Raw genomic sequence first — 16,939 nt, 5'->3', positions numbered from 1 at the left:
GGCAGCGCACGCCTTTAATCCCAGCTCTCGGGAGGCAGAGCCAGGTGGATCTCTGTGAGTTCGAGGCCAGCCTGGTCTACAGAGCGAGATTCAGGACAGGCACCAAAACTACACAGAGAAACCCTGTCTTGGGCTGGAGAGATGCCTCAGAGGTTAAGAGCACTGACTGCTCTTCCAGAGGTCCTGAGTTCAATTCCCACCACCCACATGGAGGCTCATAACCATCTGTAATGAGATCTGGTGCCCTCTTCTGGCCTGCAGGGACACATGCAGACAGAACACTGTATACATAACTAAATGAATAAATAAATAGCTAAACCCTTCTCTTGAAAAACCAAAAAAAAAAAAAACAACAAAGACTTGATCTAAGCACACCTGCACTAGGCACAGGTCCCTTGGGGAGGGTGGTTTCTATTGCACTACACTTGTTTGGTGGATAAAATTCTATCCTAGGAAATCTTGTGTCCAAAATTTCTTTTTTCTTTCCCTACCCCCTTTTGTTTTCTCTTCTCCTTTTCTCTCCTCATCCCCTCACCTCTCCTACTGTCTTAGAGATGTTCTCCAGGCTAGCCTGGCACTCACATTCATCTGCTCAAGTGTCAAAACCCTGGAGTTATAGGCATGTATTGCCATGTGGGCCTCTCAGATTTTTTTAAATACAAAAATTCATAAATTCCTGGTCTGCAGAGCAAGTTCCAGGACAGCCAGAGCTGTTAGAGAAACAGAGAAGAAAAAATGTAAACTCCATGAATTCTCACAATAACCAGTGAGAAGACTGCTTTTTTGAAAATAAAGATTGCTCTCAAAAATAAATGAAAAATAGGGACTGTTTCCCTTTGCAGAAAAACTTTGAACTCGATGATTCAATGAGTGCTTCAGGGCTTTATTTGCACATCCTCCAGAGGTAGGGTGGTAGGACTCTGTGGGGACAGTCCCTTGCCTACAAATCCCCCAAAGCAGGTCAGAGAGTTTCTATTTTCATTATACACAGGAAATTATGTGGCTGGAAAAACAGCTCAGCAGCTGAGAGCACTGCTGCTCTTCCAGAGGACCCGGGTTCAGTGCCCAGCACCCACATGGCAGCTCACAACTATTTGTAATTCTAGCTCCAGGGGAACTGACACCTTACAGAGACGTACATCTAGGCAAAAGCATCAATGCACATAAAATAAAAAATAGATCATAAAAATTTCAAAACTACATTATACAGATAGGAAATTTAATTAAAGTTACAATAACTACCTCCACACACAAATGAACTTAATAATTTAGATTCTTGGTGGTAGGGTGCTATTTCTGAGATGGGATCTCCTGCTGTAGCTCAGGCTGACCCGGAGCTCATTTGGTAGCTGAGGCTGGCTGCAGACTCCTGCACTCCTCCACAGTCTCCACAGTAACTGGTATTACAGGTTTGAGGCACCACGTCTCTAAATTATTAATTTAGGTTTTAGGTTTAAAGAGTTCTGGGTCTGATGGCATGGTGCAGGAACTCAGAGATCAGCCTGCCTCTGCCTCCCCAGTCCTGGAATTAGAGACATGCACCTCCACTCTGGGCCTTATTTTGTTGTGGGTTTGAGACAGCATCTCAGGTGGCCTCACAGCCATAAGCAGCAGGGTCTGGCTCCTGATTCTTGCTTTCATCCACAATGTGCACCACCAAACCAGGCCGAGAGATTCTTCGTGTATACCTTGATTACTTTTCCAGTGATGTTAAACATTTGTCTTTCTTTGTAGACTGTGTTTTTTTGTAGTCTCTTTGTAGACTGTGGGTTTTTTTGTTTTTGTTTTTGTTGTTTTTTTTTTTTTTTGAGACTGGGGGGAAGGGGAGGTCTTGGCCTAGAACTTACAGAAATGTGTCTGTCTGTCTCTGCCTCCCAAGAGCTGAATGAAATTAAAGGTTTGTGCCACCACAACCAGCTAATTATTTTTTTTTTTAATTTTTAGACTAAGTCTCATATTACTCAAGCTGGCCTCAAACAGAAGAGATTTATAAGCTTTGTAAACTTTACATTTTCCTAGCTACACTTAGTAAAGACACTAGTGTTTATTTGTATAGAAAGTTTCCATGAGAAAGTGTTAGGTCTCAGACCCCAGGACAAACAGCCAACGGAGGTGCCTATTTAACATAGCAAAGGGGACTTTGGCCTCTCCCTCAGTTCCTACTCGTTAGAAAGTCCTGGCTCCTCAGTACTTCTCACCCCCCACCCCCACCTCAGCCGCCCCAGCCCCTGAGCTTTCCTGCCTTTCCTCCAGCTGCTACTCCCTACACAACCCAGGCTTTTGGTTAAGCAGTCCTTTTTATTTCCTGGCCACCGGCTCTTGGTTCCCACTCTCCTGCCCTCTTGGCTTCTGCCCCGCCCCCCTCTCCTCACATGGCGGGGTTCAGTCTGCTGGTCATGTTCACTCGACTCTCCAGGTGTCTCTGCCTCTGCCTGTGCTCTCCCCTGTAGCAAGAACCTCAGCCCTTCAGGAGCAGTCATGTCCTTCTCCCAGATTTCAGCACCAGATGAATGAAAAAAAGAAATAAAAGGAGGACGCGACTGCTCCTAAGGGGCTGAGGTTTTTATTGTAGATATAAAGAAGAGTACTGGTAGAGGCAGAGGCATCTAAAAAAGTCCAGAGTGAATTGGGCCAGGAGAGGAGAGGAGAGAGAGAGAGAGAGAGAGAGAGAGAGAGAGAGAGAGAGAGAGAGAGAGAAAGAGAGAGAGAGAGAAACTAGGGGCCAAGAGGAGAGGAGCAAGCCAGGAAGGAGACCAAGAGACTGGTGTAGCCAAAATGGCTAGGTTATATAGGAATCAGAGATTGGGAAAGGAAAACCCAGCCACTATAGAGTTTAGGGTAGGGACCAGGGTGGGAAGAGCTGGAGAGCCAGGAGTTCAAGGTCAGCAGGGTCTACAGAGTGAGTTCCAGGACAGCCAGGGCTACACAGAGAAACTCCATTTGGAAAAAAAGGAGGGAGGAGGCGCTGGAGAGATGACTCAGCAGTTAAGAGCACTGGCTGCTCGTCCAGAGAACCAGAGGACGGAGGTTCAATTCCCAGAACCCACATGGCAGCTCACAAATGTCTAACTCCTGTTCCAGGGGATGCAATACCATTACACAGATATGCATGCAGGCAAAACACCAATGTACATAAAATACAAATAAATATAATAAAAAAAAATCATGAGGCATACAAAAAAAGAAAGAGGCCAGGTGAGCTCTGTGTCTGTTCCTGGGAAGGGGGAAATGTTCCACTTCTTTCTCTTTCACGACTTATGTCTCTTTATTAACCAGTAATCTACATCATTGAAAAACTCAAAGTCCACCATCCTCTGAAAAAGAGAAGAAAAACTGCCCCTGAGCTGAGCAGGGCGGTTGCTGCCTGACAGACAACACAGCCTGGATGGAAGACGTTTTTCCCTTCTGTCCAGTACTGACGAAGGGGACTTTCAACAGCTTTCACTAGGTTCCTTTTAAAGGGTTAAAGACAGCTGCTAAGGACATAATATCATGAATGTAATAAATCAAAACAATTAATGAATATCATAAATATAATTATTGAATGAATAAAAAAAAGACAGCTGCTAAAAAGATTTCCTTTGTCACCCAGTTGGCCCCAGATATTAGAGAAAAGTTATAAAAGTTAAAAATTTCTAGCTGGGTGGTACTTGGGAGGCAGAGGCAGGTGGATATCTGTGAGTTCCAGGACAAGCCTGGTCTACACAGTGAGTTCCAGGACAGCCAGGGATACACAGAGAAACTCTGCCTCGAAAAACAAAAACAAACAAGCAGAAAAACTAAAAAAATATCAAAGTATAGGCAGGTCTCAGTTGCTGGAGGTAGCTTTAGAAAATGTTTAACAACAAAAACTGATTGGGACAAGACCTTTCAAGCCGCTGTCACCTCCTCTGATGACGCTGGCTAATAGTCTTCTCTGGTGATGACCCCACACTCCTGGGGGCTCTGCTAGCACTGGGGAGGCACTGGGGACAGCAGTCCAACAGGGAGACCCAGTGCAGCACCTCCTAGCAAGGACAGGCATTGACCATGAGCGCACAGTTTTGATTGCCAAGTCCTACTAAAAGGCTTGAAATAAAGCTAGAGAATGGTTCAATTGGCCAAGTGTCTGCTGCAGAAACACGAGTACATGGTTTTCCTCTGGAGGATCCTGTGAGTTAGAGGCACGCCTGGGTTATATAGTGAGTTCTAGGACAATTCAAAATAGCCTCAAGAAGTCCCTGAAACTGACCAGAGTCACCAGGCCCCTTCCTCCCAAGAGTAAAGGAGCCAGCTGCAAAGTATACTTTGAGGAAAGGTAAGCTGCAAAGATTCTGAGACCAGGCCTGCTGCCTGGAAGAAGCAGAAACCAGCTTAGCTGCCTTGAAGAGGCTTAGACCAACTGAGTCACCTGGAAAGGACACTGTTCAACCTTTTGAGATGCCTGCAGTGCTCCAGGTTCCCAGCTTTTGTGGGCTGTCACCCATGCCTCGGTGGGCTTGAAATCATTTCTGTTCCTGTAAGTAACCCTGTGGGCATATTCCTGTAAGTAACCCGAACGAAACTCAGAAACTCATTGGTTTACCAAGTCAGAATGTGGCTCTATCCTGTAGTGAGCTACCTATCTAGGTGGGAGTACATGTGTGTGCTGCATTTGCCCAGGAAAAGTATTGTCACACAATAGCATCCAGATACACATTACAAATATATAATTATACACACTAAGGATGTTTGCAGATATTAACAAAGATTTCTTCTTATTAGACGTATACTGCTACTCCAGCTCATCTGAACCACATTATCTGTTAGGATGTTTGAATACCGAAATAGAATGCCTTACCATGCATTGCTGGCTGTTTTTGTTGATGTTTGTTTTTCAAGGACAGATTTGAATGTAGCCCAGGCTGACCTGGAACTCACAATCCTTCTACAGAGTGATAAGATTGAATGTGTTTGGGGCTGGAGAGATGGCTCAGCATCTAAGAGTACTTGCTACTCTTCCAGAAAACTGGTATTCAATACCCACCCACATGGTGGCTCACAACCACCTGTAACCTGTAACTCCAGTTTCAGGGAATCTGATGCCGTTCTGCCCTCCAATGACACGGCATTCATGTGGTACACAGGTACACATTCAGGCAAACATTCATCACATAAAATAAAAATAATAGCCGGGCAGTGGTGGCGCGCACGCCTTTAATTCCAGCACTTGAGAGGCAGAGGCAGGCGGATCTTTGTGAGTTCGAGGCCAGCCTGGTTTACAGAGAGTGAGATCCAGGAAAGGCGCAAAGCTACACAGAGAAACCCTGTCTCGAAAAACCAAAATAAATAAATAAATAAATAAATAAATAAATAAATAAATAAATAAAATAAAATAAAAATAATAAAATCTCAAAGGAAAAAAAAGTGTTTGGCAATACACCTGGGTTTTGATCAAAATTCAGCAAGCTAGGGGTGAAAATATACCCTTTATGGAGCAGTTATTCTCAAGAATAGTAAAAGCGCACACACACACACACACACACACACACACAGACACACACACACACACACACACACACACACACAAAAGAACTTGGTCAGTGGTGGTAGCACACAAATTTAATCCCAGTACTAGGGATGTAGAGGCAGGTGGATTTCAGAGTTTGAGGCCAGCATGGTGGATTACAGAGTGAGTTCTGGGCTGTTACAGAGAGAAACTGTCTCAAAAAAACAAAACATGAAACAAAACAACAAAACTATACTAAGAATTTTCACCTATTGATATAACTGTCGTTGTTTGTTTGTTTTTTCGAGACAGGGTTTTTCTGTGTAGTTTCGGTGCCTGTCCTGGAGCTTGCTGTGTAGACCAGGCTGGCCTTGAACTCACAGTGATCTGCCTGGCTCTGCCTTCCTAGTGCTGGGATTAAAGGGGAGTGCCACCCCTGCCTGACACTAATATAATCTTTTAAAGAATGTTAGATAATACTTTAATGGTTTCTGTGCTTGATATAGGTAAGTCCTTACTTATTTATTATAAATAATGCCTGACCTCTGTACAAATGGGGGGAAATTAAGCTTAGCATTCTTAGATCAATATGACTGTTCATTTCTGTACAATGCCAAGCTCAACATGGTAAACTAGGATACTGTTTCATAAAGCCATCTCTTTGTGTGTGTGAAATCATTCTTTTGAAAATAATTTTTATTTATTTATTTATTTTATTTTATGTGAGTCTTTTGCCTGCATGCATGTAGGTACACCATATGCACCCTGGTACCCTGGGAGTTCAGAAGGTTGGATCGCTGAAAATGGAGTTGTGGATGGTTGTGAATCACCATGTGGGTGCTGAGAATCGATCTTTTGTCCTCTCTGGAAGAGCAGCCAGTATTCTTAACCACTGGCTCCCTCTCCAGCTCACTGAAATAATCATTTAAGCATGGAGTGTTTATCAAGCACTGTGGCAGGCACAGCAATATAAAGCTGCATAAGATAGAGTGCTAGCCTTAAGGATTCAGTCTAGAAGGGAGAAAGTGTAAACAGTAAAAACAAAACAAAATAAACACAACATACACACACACAAAAAAAACCTGTGTGATACAGCACCAGTATCCTTTTTCTTCCTGTAAAGAATTTTTAAAAATGTATTTATTTTATATGTATGTGAGTTTTGCTTGCCTGTATGCCTGTGCATCACGGAGGTGCCTACACAGGTCAGAAGAGGGTGTTGGATTCCCTGGAACTGGAGTTATGGTTGACTGTGTGTTGCCTTGTGGGTGTGGGAAATTGAGCCGAGGTCCTTTTCAAGAGCAAGAGCTCTTAAGCAGTGAGCCATCTCTCCAGCAACCTCTTTTTTTTTTTTTTTTTTTTGAGATAAGGTATCACAAATTCCAGATTGGTCTTGAAATTTTTAAAATTCCATCTTATTTATTTTGGGTTCCTGTGCCATGGCACATGAGTGACTGTCAGAGGAAAACTTCCAGGAGCAAGTTCTCACCTGAGTTCAATTCCCAGGAACCACATGGTGGCTGAAAACCATCAATAAAGAGATCTGGTGCCCTCTTCTGGCCTGCAGGCATGCATGTAGATAGAACACTGTATACATAATAATAAAGAAATCTTAAAAAGAAAAACACAACTCATTGAATATCTTTCAGTAAAGAGGTTTTCCCTTTTTTAAACATTCTTTTTTGCTTTGTTTTTTTGGAGATAGGGTTTCGCCATGTAGCCCTGACTATCCTGTACTTGCTCTGTAGCCCAGGCTGTCCTCGAACTCAGCGATCCACCTGCCTCTGCTTCCCGAGTGCTGGGATTAAAGGCCCGCGCCACCCCCGCCCGGCCAAAGAACCAAAGCTTTTAATTTACAAACTGTATATCTATCCAAATGAAAACATGAAGTTCCGAAAAGACGCCAGCTCGGTGGGCGCACACCTGAGGACGCAAAGGTGTGAGAACTGAGCCAATCCGTGACGGGCCTGTTAGAAATCCCGCGGGAAGGACGCCTCGGCCAATTTTCGCGAGATTTTGGTACGCCCCCCCCCCCTCCTTCTTCCTCTATCTCGCAGGAACACGATTAATCTCGCGATCTTTGGGAAGTTCCGTTGGGGAAGATGGCGGCGGCCGCGAGCACCCTTCTCTTCTTGCCGCCGGGGACTTCAGACTGAGCCTTCCCCGGAAGAGTAGGGGCCGCCGGTGCGCCGCTTCCCCGGAGCGCAGGCCTCCTTGGTTCCCCTCTGAGAGCTGGGGAAAGGCTTCCCCTCCTGTGGCCGCCCCAGGACCTCGCCGCTGTCAGCATGAAGGCTCAGGGGGAAATCGAGGGTGAGTGACGGGGGGAGGGGGCCAGGAGGAGGCGGGACGCAACTGAGGGGAGCCAATCTCTGAGAGGAGGTGCGGACCCACGCCCCTCCAGGGCCACTTTGCACGGAACTGGATCCAGGTGGCGTGTGCATTTTAGATTCTGACTGTGCCTCGGAGGTGTTGGAGCGCCGCCTCCGCGGGGGCCTCCCCTCCCCATTCTGTGCAAGGCTTTCTGCACGGCCAGGGACCAGTAGTTGAGCCGCGGGGTAGCGTAACCTGGTGGGACCCCAGGAGAGTGAAGTGGAAACTTGTTTACTCTTTGTTCCAGGGACGATATCTGAATATGACATTAGGGACAGTGATACAGAGCAGTGTGTCAGAGGCTTAGCGTGAGTGACACGGTTAGGTCTTTAGGAGAATAAAAGCTCGCAGTTAGTTCCTTGGAATGTCAGTGTTCAAGTCCCGTGTTGTGTATTTAAAAACTGCTCTTTTAATAATGGTGGCTTTTTGTTGTTTTGTTTTGTTGGAGACTGGGTTTCTCTGGGTAATAGTCCTCGCTGTCCTGGAACTCAGACTAGGCTGGCCTCGAACTCAGAGATCCACCTGCCTCTAACTCCAGGGTGCTAGAATTAAAGGCGTGCACCACCACTGCCCGGTTTGAATAGTGGCCCTAAAGAGAGATTGGAAGAATTTGTTCCGAACTATAAACTGGCAGGAACAATTCCCAAGCCAATTTCCCAGAAGAGGGCAGATAAGGGAAGAGATTGAATCTTTTTTGTTTTGAGACAAGGTCTTCCCGTGTAGCCCAGGTTAGCCTTCAACTCAGGACAATCTTTCTGCCTCAACCTCCCAAGTACCGGCTTACAAACCTATAGCATCAGGTCAGCTAAGAGTTTTGTGTTTTTGTTTACTTTTGTTTTTTGACTCAAGAGTTTCTCTCTGTAGCTCTGGCTGTCCTGGAACTCGATCTGTAGACCAGGCTGGCTTCGAACTTAGAGATCTAGTTGCCTCTGCTTCCTGAGTGCTGGGATTAAAGGTGAGCATCACCACTGCCCGGCCAGGTCAGCTAAGAGTTCAAAATTTGGTTTAGATCCTTTCCTCACTACCTTAACTCAGCTGGTTTATCCAAAGTGAAGTCATGACATTTGTAGGAAAATAGAGAAGCAAAATAAACCATACTGAGACAAATACCACATTTTCTCTCTTGTGAGGAGTCTAGATTTAAGTATGTGTTTGTGTGTGTTGATTGTGAAAATGCAGAACCATGTGAGGAGATTTTATTTTATTTTATATCAAGACAGGGCTTCTCCATGTAGCCCTGGCTGTCTTGGAACTGTTCTGTAGACCAGGCTGGTCTCAAACTCACAGAGATCCACCTGCCCCCCCCCCTTGCTGGGATTAAAGGCGTGTGCCACCACTGCCCAGCATGAGGAGGAGCTCTTAAGGGAAGAAATGTTAATGGAATATGACAAGAAAGTGGAAGGCAGGGCTGTTGGGAGGTTGGGGCATTGATGGAGTCAGAGAGGAAGAAGAATTAGACAAAGGGTGATGTCCTATATGATTATGAATGCCAAAATGATCCCCATTTCTTTGTATGCTAACTTAAAAATGACTTAGGAACTGGGGATGTAGATCAGTGGTTATAGCAAGAGTGTTTTTCCTGGGTTCAGTCCCCTGCACCAAAATAAAAGGAGGAAAAGGGGAAGCAACAATAAGTATGCCCAATAATTAATGGAGTCCATGTTTTCATACTGAAAACTATGTTTTTGTTTTTTGTTTCAAATTATGCTCAAAACATTATTCCAGGTATTGCATGTGTATCTATATAATTAGAAGTTTTTTTTTTTTTTTTAAGTTCCATTTCAACATTTGAACAGAACCTGGGCCCAGCATGCCTGTAATCTCACTTACGAGAAGGTAGAGGCAGCAAGATCAGGACTTGAAGACTGTCCTCTGCTGCTCATCAGGTCCAAGGCTAACTAGGCTGTATGAGACCTCCTTCAGGGGAAGGCTGGCGAGAGAATTTAGTCAGATGGCAAAGTGCTTCTTGTGCAAAAGAGACTTGAGTTTGAGCTGCAATACTGGGGAGGATGACCCTAATAATCAGTGAGCTCCAGGTCCCAGGGAGAGAGACCCTCTTCCCCCCCAAAATGGTGTCTGATTATAGAGGCACACATCCATAGGAGGTGCTGAAGGAAAGGAGACAGGAGGAGGATAGTCTGGGCCAAAACTCAAGCTTGGGAGTAGCTCATGTTTATAATCCAGCACTTTGGAGATAGATGTAGGAGCTTCAGAAGTTCAAGGTCATCCCCCACATTTATTTATTTGGGGGTGAGGCTGTCTGCCACAGGGTGAATGTGGGGATCAGAGGACAACTTGCAGGAGTCAATTATCCATCCACTGTGGATTCTGGGGATTGAACTCAGGTTGTCTTGTTTGGCAACAGGTGTGTTAACTCACACTGAGCCATCTTGTCAGCCCTCAAGGTCATTCTCAGGGAGATAGACCCGGAGGTCAGCATAGGCTATGAGACACTATCTCAAAAAGGAAAAGAGGGGCGAGAGAGGCTGAAGATAATGGCTGAGTGATCAAGAGCCCTCACTGCTCTTGACAGGTCCAGGCTTCTGTTCCCAGAACCCACATACCCTAGTTCTAGGGGTCCTGGTGCCATCTTCTGGCCTCCTGAGTAATGAACGACATGGTATACATGAATGCAAAAAATTCACACATAACATAAGCAATTTTTTTAAAAAAATGTATTTCATGTATATGGTTGTTTTGTCGTAATGTATTTCTGGGTACCAAGTGCATACCTGGTGCCCTTGGAGGCCAGAAGAGGACATTAGATCCTCTGGGACTGGAGTTACATATGATAGTGAGCTGCTGCCATGTGGGTGCCCAGATTTGAACCCAGATCCTCTGAAAGAGCAGCTAGTGCTCTTAAAAGGATAGGTTGGGCATTGTGGAACACTGCTTTGATCCCAGTACTCAAGAGACAGAGGCAGGTGGATCTCTACGTGTTCAAAGCCAGACTGTTTAAACCCTGTCTAAAACCAAACAAAACAGTTCTATCTGGGCTGGGAAGGTCCCTTGGCCTCATGATAAAAGAAAGACAAGGACAGCCTGGAGCAAGTTGTCCTCTGACCTTCACAGGCACTGTGGTAGGTTCATGCCTCTACTCACATTTATATGACATTTGCAGACATCCAGACACAAATAATAAAAAAAACTTTTTGTTACTAGCAGTATTTTAAATGTTTGTTTTACGTATGTGAGTGTTTTGCTTGCATGTATGTCTATGCACAGCATGTGTGCCTGGTGCCTGGAGACCAGAGGAGGGTGTCAGATCCTTTGGAACTGGAGTTAGAGATGTTTGTGAGCTGCTCTATGGATGCTAGGAATCTAACCAGGTCCTCGGAAGAGCAACTCGTGCTCTTAACCACTGAGCCATTTTTCTAGCTCCTTGGTTTTTATTGTTTAAGACAGGGTCCTACTATGTAGGCTAGGCTGTTCTTGACTTTGCAAAGATGTGACTGCTTCTGCCTCCTGAGTGCTAGGATAGAAAGTGTACGTCACTATGCCTGACATAGAAATTAAAAGCTATTTTCTGAGCTGGACATAGTATATAACTAGTCATAGCTATCCAGGAGGCTTGTTGGGGCCTAAGTCTTCAAGGCCAACAGAATGGATAACATAGTAAGACCCAGTCTCTTAGGAAAATAAGTTAGAAAACTGTGTGTGTGTGTGTGTATGAGTACATTGGAGACAGGGTCTTCCTCTGTAGCTCAGGCTGGCCTTGAATTCACAAACCTCCTCCCTCAGTCTCTCCAGTGCTGGCAACCATCTAGCTTTCTTTATGTTTTGGAGTAAATGATATTAAAAATACTTTGGCAGTTCCTAAGTGAAGTACAAGGCTTCTTTGTAAGAGAAATGGTGGAAGGTCTTGATATCAGAGTGTCTAATGCTGTTTTCTGCTTTACATTATAGAGTCGGAAAAGCTGAGTAAGATGAGTTCCCTCTTGGAACGGCTCCATGCAAAATTTAACCAAAATAGACCTTGGAGTGAAACCATTAAGCTTGTTCGTCAAGTCATGGTGAGAATTGTGACTAAATGGGTAAAATACTAAGAGAATTGTTTAATAAACTAGCCTTTTTGTGTCTGATTGTTACTAGTTACAATGCTGTATCCTCACTTACTCATCATAGAACAGCTGAATCCATGGTGGGTATTGATTTCAGGGGCCAGTTAGGAAGGGAGTGGCTTGAATTCCCATATCTACAGGGGATTCATTCTAGGACTCCTCACAGATCTTAAATCCATGAGTCCTTAAATTCCTTGTTTTAAAAGGCATTGTCAGCCAGGCATGGTGGCACATTTTTTTATCTCAGCACCTGGTTGCAGAAGTAGGCAAATGTCTATGAGTTTGAAGCCAGCCTGGTTAACAGAGTGAGTTCCAGGACAGCCAGGGTTCACAGAGAAACCCTGTCTTAATAAACCAAAAAAAGACAAAAAAACTTAAAAAAAAAAAAAAAAAAGACATTTTCCTTGCACACTATAAACATTCTCCTTAACACTTTAAGCAAATCTCTATATTACTTACAATAGTTAAAACAGTACAAATAACATGTAAATATTTGTTATGCTGTGGTGTTCATTGTCTGTATAGAGAAATATTTTTTCTAGTTCAGAAGCAGTTACTGTCTTGCTGGAGATTGAAGCCAGGGCTTTGTGCATGCTGGGCCATGGCTCTCCCGGCTAAGCTATATCTCCATCCTGGTAAAAAGGTTTTTGAAACTGAATTTTATAAATGAATGCATGTGCATCCTCATTTAGTTTGCATACAAAAAAAGTCCTTTTTATTTTTGAGACAGGGTTTCTCTGTGTAACAACCCTGGTTATTTTGGAACTCCCTAGAACACTAGATTGGCCTTAAACTCACAAAGATCCACCTGCCTTTGCCTCCTTGTATCGATAAATCCTCATAAACAAAATTTCAGTAATGCTTAGAAGTTCATGGCTTCTGGAACCAAAGAACCAGATTAAAATGCAGCAGTGATCTCAATGGGTAAAAGTTCTTAGTATCGTTTTGAGCCAGGGTTTCTCTATAGCTCTGGCTATCCTGGAACTCACTGGTATTTATTTATTATGTATACAGTGTTCTGCCTGCATGTATCCCTGTAGGCCAGAAGAGGGCGCCAGATCTCATTATAGATGGTTGTGAGCCATCATGTAGGTGCTGGGAATTGAACTCATGACCTCTGGAAGGACAGCCAGTGCCCTTAACCACTGAGCCATCTCTCCAGCCCCTGAAACTCACTCTTTAGACCTGATTGGCCTCAAACTTTGGAGATCCACCTGCCTCTACCTCTCTAGTGCTGGGATTAAAGGCGTGGGCCACCACCACCTAGCCAAAAAATATTTTTTTTTTTTTTAAATATTTATTTATTTATTTATTGTGTATACAGTGTTCTGGCTGCGTGTTTGCCTGCAGGCCAGAAGAGGGCACCAGATCTCATTACAGATGGTTGTGAGCCACCATGTGGTTGCTGGGAATTGAACTCAGGACCTCTGGAAGAGCAGCCAGTGCTCCTAACCGCTGAGCCATCTCTCCAGCCCCAAAAAATATTTTTTATTTCTTGCTTTTTTCTTTTTGTTGTTCCACAATTTGCTCTTTGTCTCATATATTCCAAACTGGTCTCAACCATATAATCTTCCTTCCTCTGCCTCCTGAGTGTTGGCATTACAACCATGCATCACTGTTCCATTAAATTAAAAAACAAATATTTATTAATCTTTAAGACAGAGTTTTACTATAGCCTGATGTGGGTTTTGGGAACTAAACCAGGTCTTCTAGAGGGACTGCAAGTACTGGTAAATACTGAGCCATTCTCCAGCTCACCCCCTTCATTTAAAAAAAACGAGTTGGGGAGTTTGTTTATTTTTATTTTTTAGATTTACTTATTTTATTTTATATGTATGAGTGTTTTGTCTTTGTATATATGTGCATCATGTCTGTATCTGGTGGCCACAGAGTTCAGAAGAGGGCATGTGTTGGACCCCATGGAACTGGAGTTACCAGATGGTTGTGAGTGGCCTTAAGGGTGACCAGAAACAAACTTGGGCCCTCTGCAAAAGCAACAAGTATTCTTATTTGCCGAGTCATCTCTCCAGCCCCTCCAGCCTTTTTTCAGACAGGGTCTATGTTGCGTGCTCTCAGTGGCCTGGAACTTGCTATGTAGACCTGGCAGGCCTTGAAATCAAAATGACTTGCTTGCCTCTTCCTCCCTAATGCTGGGATTAAGGTATGTGCCACCATGCCTTATAGATTTATTTTTATTTTCATTTCTGAGTGTTTGCCTGTGTGTATGTAAGTACACCATGTGAATGCAGTCCCTGTGGAGGTTTAGAAGAGAGTGTTGGGAATACTGGTACCAGTTACAGGTTTTGAGCCACCACATGGGTGCTAGGAACTGAACTTGGTCCATTTGCAAGTACAGCAAGTGCTTTTAATCACTGAACCATCTCTTTGCCCCTCCCCCCCCAGAAAGCTTATTTATTTTTATTTTATATACAGTGGTGTTTTGTTTGTTAGTAGGTATGCTGGAATCAGATCCTCTGGAACTAGAGCTGTCATATGGGAGCTAGGAATTAAACCTGGGTCCTCTCAAAGAGCAGCTAGTGTTCTTAACTGCTAAGCCATCTCTCCAGCCCCTTGTTTTGTTTTTTGACACAGGGTCTTAGTATATGGCCCAGACAATCTTGGAAACCTCCTGTGTAGACCCATCTGGCCTTAAATTCATAGAGATCCTCTTGGGATTAAGGGCATTTGTCACCACACCTAGTGATGATGTCACTTTGTAGGAGGTAGATCTCACTAATAACCTTTAGGTTCTTAACAATTTTTTCCCTGAAAGCTTAGCCTATATTAGATACTATAATACATTTTTTTTTTTACTATTACATATGAGTATGGATATATTCATCTATATGAACATTTCTTTCTTTGGGTAGGTGGACAGGATAACAGGTTGATGGTGTACACCTCTAATCTCAGTGTGATGGCCATTCTGGGCTATAGGAGGAGTTCTAGACCCTACAATTCGTTGGGTTGTGATGGCCCAGCCGGTGAAGGGGCTTGCTGCCAGGAGTGATGGCCTGAGTTTGGTACCCAGAACCCACATGGTGGAAGGGCAGAACCAACTCCTGGACGTAGTACTCTGACCTCCACGTGTGTCCACACGACTGTTTGTCTCATACACACAGATAAATTAATGTTAGAAAATACATCCCCAGTGCTGGGCAGTGGTGGCCCACACCTTTAATCCCAGCACTTGAACCCCAGGAAGTCAGAGGCAGGTGGATCTCTGAGTTTGAGGCCAGCCTGGTCAACAGATTGAGTTCCAGGACCACCAAGGGTATACAGAGAAATCTTGTCTTGAAAAACTACCAAAAAAAAAAAAAAAGAAAGAAAAAGAAAAGAAAAGACTCCCCTCCAAAAAGAGTTCTCTGAAGTGGAAGCTGGAGGATCAGAAGTTCAAGGTCATTCTTTGCTACATAGTAAGCAAAGCCTGCCTGGGCTAGATACTTTGTTTCAAAAGAAAAGAAAGACTCTGTAGTCTATTTTCAGTTTGTAACGTTCCTACTAGGATAACTGTTTAACTGAAAGGTTGGTTTGGTTGATGTTTTTGTGTTAATCATTTTGTGATTTGATACAGGAGAAGAGGGTCGTAATGAGTTCTGGAGGGCATCAGCATTTGGTCAGCTGTTTGGAGACATTGCAGAAGGCTCTCAAAGGTTTGTACACACCTTTGAAATACGTTGATTTTACTAAAACTCACATAGAGGAGGATTTGAGGAGATGGCTAACTTCCAAACTTAAATAATAAAAATATAAATTAATTTTCTATATTGAATGTTGCTTTTATTTTCATTTATGAAGTTGAAATGAACTTGTTTCTGAATTTTTTTGTTTTTTGTTTTTTTTGGATACAGGGTTTCTCTGTGTAGCTTTGCACCTGTCCTGGATCTCACTCTAACCAGGCTGGCCTCGAACTCACAGAGATCCACCCGGCTCTGCCTCCTGAATGCTGGGATTAAAGGCGTGTGCCACCACCGCCTGGACTTAACTCTATTTTTAACATTAAACATTAATGATTGGCTGGTATATACAAAGCCATCTGTACAGGGGCCAGGGATGAATAATAATATATCCATGCTACCTTTTTGTTTTACTTTTTAATTTGTTTAGATTTATTTATTGTATGTGTGAATGTTTTATCCTTTTGTATGTATATACCATGTGACTACAGTGCCAATTGGTCAGAAGAGGGCATCAGACCCCCAGGAACTGGTATTCCAGATGGTTGAGAACCATCCTGTGGGTGCTGGGAACTGAACCTGGGTCTTCTGCAAGAGCAGCAAGTGCTTTTAACTGCTGAGTCATCTCTCCAGCCACTCCCCACTCCCTTTTTAGACATGGTCGCATGTAATCCAGGCAGGTTGGAAAGTCTTTATGTAGCCAAAGATGACCTTGAACTCGATCACCTTTGCTTCTACCTCCTAAGTGTTGACACTATAGGCTTGTACCATAATGCCTGACCTCCATTGCACCTTTGATTATTCATTCATCTGTTCATAGACACTTGGATTGATTTCATCTTTATTTATTTTGTTTCTGCTGGAAGTTAAAACTGGGACCTCACATATGCTAGGCATGCATTCGTACTGAGCTACAGCCTCTAGCTCTCCATCATTGATTTTTACGAATAATGCTGTGAGAATTATTTCTTTGTTGTTTGGGGGAGCTACCATTTGAACTAAGGGGAGTTCAAAGTATATGTATGCAAGTAAGCTGTCTGGAAGTACAGTGTGTCCTGAGCCAACCATTTGGGGTTTTGGTGATAGAAGTAGAATCTAAGACATGAATGCTGTGTGTTCTACCACTAAGAAACATCCTTGACTCTCTATATGTTGGTTTTCATATTTATCTTCCTTATTCTAGCATTAATAGATAGCCTAGCTTCATGAGTATTGCTAGGAGTAGAGGTACCCCATGATGCCTGGCTTTGTATTACTTTCATATGGTTTCTATAAGTTAAAGATACCTTGACCCAAATAAGGAGTAATAAAGAAGGAGGATGCTGGGCAGTGATTGAGCAAGCCTTTAATCCCAGAACTCGGGA

At 43.6% G+C, this 16,939-nt stretch overlaps 1 protein-coding gene across 4 annotated transcripts in view; it reads left to right on the top strand.

Moving 5' to 3' along the window:
* The first annotated feature begins 7,539 nt into the window (after positions 1-7,539).
* Med1 (mediator complex subunit 1) overlaps positions 7,540-16,939 on the top strand; it is a 39,380-nt gene continuing 29,980 nt past the window's right edge. For 2 of the 4 annotated variants that reach the window (XM_042282728.2, XM_006971847.4), the window contains exons 1-3: positions 7,543-7,777; positions 11,744-11,850; positions 15,473-15,551. In XM_042282728.2, the coding sequence (XP_042138662.1) occupies positions 7,753-7,777; positions 11,744-11,850; positions 15,473-15,551 (211 nt within the window). In that variant the 5' untranslated portion in view covers positions 7,543-7,752. Of the gene's footprint in view, positions 7,778-11,743; positions 11,851-15,471; positions 15,552-16,939 lie in introns of those variants that run through there. The other 2 variants (XM_006971848.3, XM_076543294.1) reach the window with 2 other exon arrangements.

This window comes from Peromyscus maniculatus, chromosome 8, assembly GCF_049852395.1.
Source record: "Peromyscus maniculatus bairdii isolate BWxNUB_F1_BW_parent chromosome 8, HU_Pman_BW_mat_3.1, whole genome shotgun sequence".
Classification (NCBI taxonomy): Eukaryota; Metazoa; Chordata; class Mammalia; order Rodentia; family Cricetidae; genus Peromyscus; species Peromyscus maniculatus.
Note: the sequence above shows the minus strand (reverse complement) of the source record. Positions and strands in the feature narration are given on the sequence as shown.